Raw genomic sequence first — 7,335 nt, 5'->3', positions numbered from 1 at the left:
GATCAATCACTGAAAAACGGCTCGGGTGGAACCAATCCATCATAATCCATAGCCATTGATCTCGAACTGTTCGGTGGACGATAAAAAAGCAAAAAAAAAAAAAAGAATACATGAATAAAATTTGAGCGAAAAGCAGGGCAGAAAGAAGAAACAAAGAAAGAAAGAGTCTTTTATTTTTTTTTTTATAGACAAAAAGTAATTTTGTTTTGTAATTTTAAAAGTTATTTATTTTAATGCAGAGAGTTTCACGTCGGACAGCGAATAAGCTTTTGTTACTTTGTGAAAAATGGAGGGTCCTTAGCTTCCTCTCTCTCTCAAAAAAAAAAAAAAAGGGAAAAAGGAAAATACTTTCTTGCTTGCTTCTAAGTAAACAATCAAAACCAAAAACAAAATTAAAAAGATTTTGATTTTGATTATTTTCTTCAGTTTCTGATCCACTAATCCAATCAGGTAAATTGTTTTTTTGTTTTCCACCTCATTTCTTCTTTTTTTGGTCTTCTGTTTCTAAGATAAAATTTTGTTTCAGCCTTTTTTTTTTTAATTTCTATTTTTGTTGTTATCTTGGCTCTTGCTGTCTTGTTAGCTGGTGTTTGTTTCCTGAGAAAACTGAGGAAAAATAGAAGGAATATAAGATAAAAATACAGTAAGCTCGCTTCAGTTAGTTCTCCGTACAGTCAAAGACTGTAGCCTAGCTCATCTGTTCACTCTTGGTCTTAGTTAAACGGAATAAACTTAAGACTTTATTCTGTTTAATTTGGTTGGAGATATTTTGTAATTAATCATAAGTTCCACTGTGTTAATAAAGTTTGTGAACAGAGGGTAGCGAGCTGTTGCCGTATATATACTGGTTTTGCTTCTTTAATTCTTCAAAAAATAAATTTGGTTATCTTTAAATTTAACAGGCTTTAAAGTACTGAGGTTGTGTGGTTCTTTTGATTTCTGATGTCTCCGCTGCTGCTTGGCGTGGAGGAGGAAGGGGATCAGAGCAATGTAACTTTACTGGGTTCTTCAGGCTCCATGGATAGTGCGTGTCAGAATAGTGCTGAATTGAAGGAGCGCAATTACATGGGATTGTCTGATTGTTCTTCCGTGGATAGCTCTGTTGTCTCCCGTGTGTCTGAGGAAAGCAATGCTAGTTTGAATCTGAAGGCAACAGAGCTTAGGCTTGGGCTTCCTGGATCCCGGTCGCCTGCAAGAAATCCGGAGCGTTGCTTGATAAGCTCTGCTCAACTCGATGAGAAACCCCTTTTCCCTTTACATCCTTCAAGTGATGGTCACTGCCCCGCATCACAGAAGACAACTTCAGGCAACAAAAGAGGGTTCACTGATGCAATGGATGGATTCTCAGAGGTAGGAACCACTGCTACTAATGAATCGCAAGGCTAATATTAATAGTCTAACATGCAAAGGTACCTAATCAATGTTGCAGGGTAAATTTCTTTCTAATTCGAAAGTAGATGGGATGCTGTCACCCCGACCTTCTTCCAACTTGGGACTGACATCAGGTTCTGTGCTTGAGAGCCTTGGGGCTCATCCAACAAAAGCTAAAGAGATCACGCACCAGAAGGTGGTACAGGACAGACCTCATGCTGCCAACGATACCAGGCCTAATCCTAATGCGTCTGCAAACAATAACAGTGGGGCACCTGCTACAAAGTATGTCTGGGTTTTTGTAATAACTTTGGGGTTAACCATGAGAAGATTCTAAGATCCTCTTCCTTTTGCAGGGCACAGGTTGTAGGTTGGCCTCCTATTAGATCATTTAGGAAGAATTCCTTGGTCACCACTTCGAAGAACGCTGATAAAGTAGATGGAAAGGCAGGGCCTGGTGCTCTGTTTATTAAGGTCAGCATGGATGGTGCTCCTTATTTGAGGAAAGTAGACTTGAAAAACTACTCTAAATATCAGGAGCTATCTTCTGCGCTTGAGAAGATGTTCAGCTGTTTTACCATAGGTGAGCTATTTCAATCTTTCAATTAAATATAAAGATTTTTGGATGTGGACTGTATATTTATGTAATTTATGTGCAGCTGTTATTCATATGAAGACAGTAATATTTGTTTGCATGGATCCAGTTACTGCTATTGACTATGATTTCAGGTCAATATGGATCTCATGGAACCCTGGGCAGGGAGCTGCTGAGCGAAAGCAAGCTGAAGGATCTGCTGCATGGATCAGAATATGTTCTTACGTATGAGGATAAAGATGGTGACTGGATGCTTGTGGGTGATGTCCCATGGGAGTAAGCTCTAATCCCCTTTTTTATATCTTTGCTTCTCATTTTGTGCTCCCTGCCAATATGATAATTATGACACTATCCATACTTTAGCAATTTTGAGTCATCGTTACAAGATTGTACGTTTTAACTTATTGGCAACATGTCAGCCATTTTACTTCTGATTAAGTGAAAACATGCTTACAGGGTATGGTATGCAAAATGTACTCATAGGAGTGGAGTAATCCAAAGCAAGTTACAAAACAAAAATCGTTCCTGCCATATTATTTTAGCAATCTGTTGTTAAGCTTTCCATTTTGTTTTGAGCTGTTAAAGAAATGCTAAGAACATGTTTGAATCAGTAACGGATACGAATAAGTACAATGTGGAAATTATCCTGAATATCGTATCTACAATATTTTTGTGGGAGACCTTGAAAAAGGGAAAGGAACCCTTGTTCATTAGCACTAGAGAAAATTGTGTAATAACGATGATGCATGCATGCAATCATTCGTTTGACCACTAATTTGTCTGTTCTTTTCCCACTTTATTTAGCTGACCAGCAGTCAGAAAAGGAGCGGTAAAACAGCTGCATTGGCCAGAACATTTATGCTATGAAAATTAAAATGCATGTTCCTTGACCTGCGATAATTTTCCCAATAGATTCCAATTTTAGTTATAATGGTTCATTACCTCGCATTTTAGTACTCTAGCCACATAACTTCAAAGTTCAGTAAGTTACTCTTTGTCTGCATCAACCTGAGTCAGAATATGGCGGTGCATTATGTAGTTTAGCTTATTAGTATTTATTGCTCAATTTTGTACTCAAACAGTGGCTGGTCACTGCAGCCTAATTCAAATTTCGTACTTGTTTCAGGATGTTTATTGATACCTGCAAAAGGCTGAGGATCATGAAAAGCTCTGATGCCATTGGACTGGGTAAATATTTTTCTTTTTGTGTTTGTTATCCATCAACTGAGTGTCATGGCATGAGCAAGTATGTGAACCTGTTTCAATACTTTACTTCGTCTTCTGACTAAATGCCTAATATACATGTAGATGGTGTAGAGGATTCTCCTACGTATGTTATTATGTTGACAAAAGCCTTTTTATGTGCCTCAATATACTAATTGGCCATCTTAAGTCTTCTGAGCCAACACATAAAATTTTTGCACTGTTTTATGACATCTAAAATATGGAGCAGTTTTCAAACTTTGAAGATTTTAAGAAACTAAAACGATGTGCGAGTATGCTGCCATCATAATTTTGTGTTGCCCCTTCTGTCTGCAATAATGCATCATCACTGCTGTTGAACTTATGTCATGCTGATTCTTTGTTACTTAGACAGTGGGTTGCATACCTAAACAATGTGATTATAAGCATTGCAGATCTCGCACATATTTCCTTTTCAGGATCACTTAATACCAATACTTTGCCTTTGGTAAAAATTAAAAAAAAAAAAAAGAAAGTATATCAGAATTACTGCTTTACCAAGTTGACTCAGGTTCTTTCAATTCTGAAAATGGGCCACCATTTGTCCAAACAAAGCAAAAGCTGTGTTCAATCATCTTACTATGAGGCCCAAGACGAGCTTTATTCTGTCTAGAGCATATGAAGATACTCTGGTTCTACAGTACTTGTTCATGTTAATTATTGTCCATACCCTTAAGTTTGTTTATAACCCATTGACTTATCTTTTCATGGAGCTCTTGTTTTTGTGCAGCCCCAAGGGCCGTGGAAAAATGCAGGAATCGGAACTAGCTAGCGTCATACATGATTTTTGCTATCCATGCAGCAGCCTTTCTGGAGAAGATGTAGAAGCAATTTCAAGATTCTTTCTGAAAGAGATGAGAGGTTGTTGGAGTGGGTAGGAGATCATGGGTATCTGCTTTCGTATGTTGCTTATGTTTATCTTCTCTTCGCGACGGCATTTATATCATGTAAGCCTGCTTTTGGTCTACTAAAGTTGTAAAAACCATCAAGGCCCTGCGTTTGTAATTTAAGATTCAGTAAGTTCAGAGTCTGGACAAGCCCCTTTTCCCAAAACAGGATCTTTAGTTTGTAAAGTGCTTTGTTGAACTTTCATGGTGTGTGTGTCTGAATGATGAAAAACCTAAATATTATCTGCAAACCTGACATGATTGGAGTAACAGTGTGCTGCTGCTTGTGTTTTTTATTCTGCTTAACCATTATTTTGCGAGCATTCTAGTCACATTAACATATTTTCTGGGTATGCTGCGCTGTCCGCGCTAAAATTTAACCCATGGAAAGAGGACGCAGAAATGGACTATTGAATTCTGTTTAAGTTTGATTATGTATCGGGTTTCAATGCTTATATAAACTATTGAGATAAAGCCTGCCCTTGAGATATGCTTGTCGGAGAGTAGCCCTATGAAGCACGTGAGAGACTGCATTATTGTTGTGCTGTGGTCAGAATAAATAATGTAAATTGGAGAGTGGCCACGAGGGAAGGTGAAGGCTGGTTTTGCTTTGGATGGTAGGGGCACAAATTGTTAGCCATTGAGGGCATTGACCCTAATGTCCTTTCCTGTGATCAGATTGTCCTTTTACAGAGCCTCACCTTGTGGACGTGGATGATAAGATTTTGCGACCAGGGCATCTGGAAATAGTTGTAGGAAAAGGGCCCCTCAAGTAAGGTCATATCCATTAATTGAGGTGTCGCATTGAGCAAGAGATTCTCCAAAATAAATTTATTTTTATCTTTTTATAACAGGCGAGTGGGGGCCTGCCTGAACTGAAACGAAGTATTTGAAAGAGATGGGAAATGATCAAAGATTTGATAAGATCAGCCTTGTCCTCGTCTAATCTATAGCAAAAATGAAATTTGCCTGCTTTGTAACTTCCTGCGGTGGTCCTGAGGGTTCGTGAAAGTGACAATGTTTAGTTTCTTGGACTATGGTTCCTGTCTCTCTCAAAGTATTCACCCATCAATTACTATCACACGGGTAAAATGTTGCTCGTCGGTTAATTGATGCAAAGGGAAATGGAAGGAAAAACCTAGAATCAAATATCCTAATTCAAATCCAATAAATAGGAAAGGGTACTGTTATATTTTTGGCCTGTTTCTCCCAAATAAGTCAGATTTGGTTTTGGAAGAAAATATTTTTCAAGTTGCTGTTGTTGTATCTAGGATTGGCATTGTTCATTCATTTGGACAAAAAATGTAATTAGGTAAAGATCCAATCCAAACTTTTTTATCGGGCCAGCTAAGTTGGAGAAGAAAGCTGCTATGGTAGTGGACATTGTTAATTCTCAAAGATTTAACCCAAACTGCCTGCCAGAGCCTTATGATCAGCTTCGAAGTTGCATTCCCCCGTAAGATCAGAAATTGTCTTCCTCTACATTATTTGCATAGGAGAATGAGAAACTGATTTTAGAACTTTTAGGACTTAAACCTTGCAAATGTAAACTTCCTATACTTCTTTAAGTAATTTTGCTGGCTACTGCATTTTGGAGCAAACAGAATTCTGGCCCAGAAGAATATCTTGGAAATCATTTCATTACAGTAGACTGGTTAATTATATGGTATTCGAGACAGAACTTGCTTCCTCTTAAGTTTTCATGCCAAGTTCTTCGTTTGTTCCTGACATATTTGGAAGATTCAGCAAATATTTGTTACAGCTGGGTAGATATAATTTTAGATACAGTCTAAAATTTTAATTAAAATTGTATTTAGATTTGGTAAAAATCAGAAAATATATTTTGTATTTGATGTTTTAATACGAATTGTCACGTAACAATTTTCGTGTTTTATATATGTTAAATACAAAATAAACAAATTCAAATATATGAATTACTAAATTTACTTGGACCACCCATCAAAGATAATTACGTACCATTTTCTTGTTTTTTGTTAGATGTCTAACTGCTGACATATTTGCAAAAGAATGAAAACATGCTTTTGGCTGGATTATGTTATCTTTTTCTTTGTTTCTTTGGATCATCTCTCGCATAAAAATTTCGATCTGCAGTAGGGGCAATTGTAGTTGCAGACTTCCATCTTTAGTCAAACTCCTCAGTCATTGCAGGACTTGAGTGTTTGTAAACCCTTTGATTAAAATAGTGGGATGACAGCCAAGAGCAATGATACTGCAAATTTGTCTTACACAAAAACAAAAGTGTGTCAACCTTAAAACAAATTGTCTCTGGACCTAACCACCATACAAAGGATAATGCTAAGATTTCTACATCATTTGAACATTGTATTCTTCTTTCCCATTTCTTATATTATCAGCTTTCATCTTTTCCTACTGCTTTCCAGAATAATGTAGCGCTCTTGGCACTTTATTATCTGCTCTTGTTGACCTTTATTTCTATTTTATAATCTAATGATCAAGCAGCTGGTAACTGAGTAGATATACATGATTTGACCTTTGTTTCTCTTTTCTAATTATATATCAGTACAACGAGTAAGGCTTGGTTTGAGTACCCTTATCATTTAAAAATCAAATAAGATAGTTTTTCTCACTCACATGAACAAATGATTACATTTTCTGGTAAGTATGAATCCAGTTGTAAGGAAAACCCCATGACCTGCCTCCAAATCTTTGCTCATTCCAACAATGATTCATAAATGAAAGAGAATGCCATTCTCCTGCAATATTATTGACAGATGACTGATAGTTGGCAGAAGATTTAGCAGCAAGGAATGGCAAAGATAAAAACAAAAGACCCATTTGATAAAGAAGTCAACAAGACATACAATGGTAAAGCGTAACTTTGAAAAGATTGATGAAAGTTTGGTTTTAGTGAATAATTTTATCATGCCATGTCCATTTCTCTGCATTTTATCTGCAACATATAGTGTGGTCAAAAACCATCCCCCATCCCCTCTTTTTTCAAAGTACCATAATAATTTGATAGAATTTTAGTCAGACAAATGATTGAAAATGGGGTATGTGTGGGTTATAGTTATTTTTTTATTCTCTAGTATCCTATTAATAAATTAATTATTATAAGATTTAAAATGAAGTTGGAGTGGTTAGCAAGTATACTAAAGTTTATTGGAATCAAAATTTATGAAATAAGTATTAGTTAGAGCTAGACATTCTTGGTTTGATCATGTTTCTTTTAATTCCCACCATCAACTTACATAATGC

General features: G+C 36.5%; 1 protein-coding gene across 2 annotated transcripts; it reads left to right on the top strand.

Moving 5' to 3' along the window:
- The first annotated feature begins 252 nt into the window (after positions 1-252).
- Positions 253-4,365, top strand: LOC111282758 (auxin-responsive protein IAA9-like). 2 transcript variants are annotated; one of them, XM_089758223.1, is made up of 7 exons: positions 253-450; positions 973-1,350; positions 1,430-1,656; positions 1,728-1,954; positions 2,101-2,242; positions 3,093-3,154; positions 3,939-4,365. In XM_089758223.1, exons 2-7 carry the CDS (start codon positions 1,018-1,020, stop codon positions 3,974-3,976), a joined length of 1,029 nt encoding a protein of 342 aa, XP_089614349.1. In that variant the 5' UTR covers positions 253-450; positions 973-1,017; the 3' UTR covers positions 3,977-4,365. The 2 variants fall into 2 exon arrangements, with proteins under 2 accessions (XP_089614349.1, XP_022726759.2); XM_022871024.2 differs by having other exon boundaries at positions 903-1,350.
- The last annotated feature ends 2,970 nt before the right edge of the window (positions 4,366-7,335 follow it).

The sequence above is a fragment of the Durio zibethinus genome, chromosome 3 (genome assembly GCF_047325235.1).
Source record: "Durio zibethinus cultivar Kanyao isolate XHJ-2024 chromosome 3, ASM4732523v1, whole genome shotgun sequence".
NCBI lineage: Eukaryota > Viridiplantae > Streptophyta > Magnoliopsida > Malvales > Malvaceae > Durio > Durio zibethinus.
This window is presented reverse-complemented; position numbering and strand designations above follow the sequence as displayed.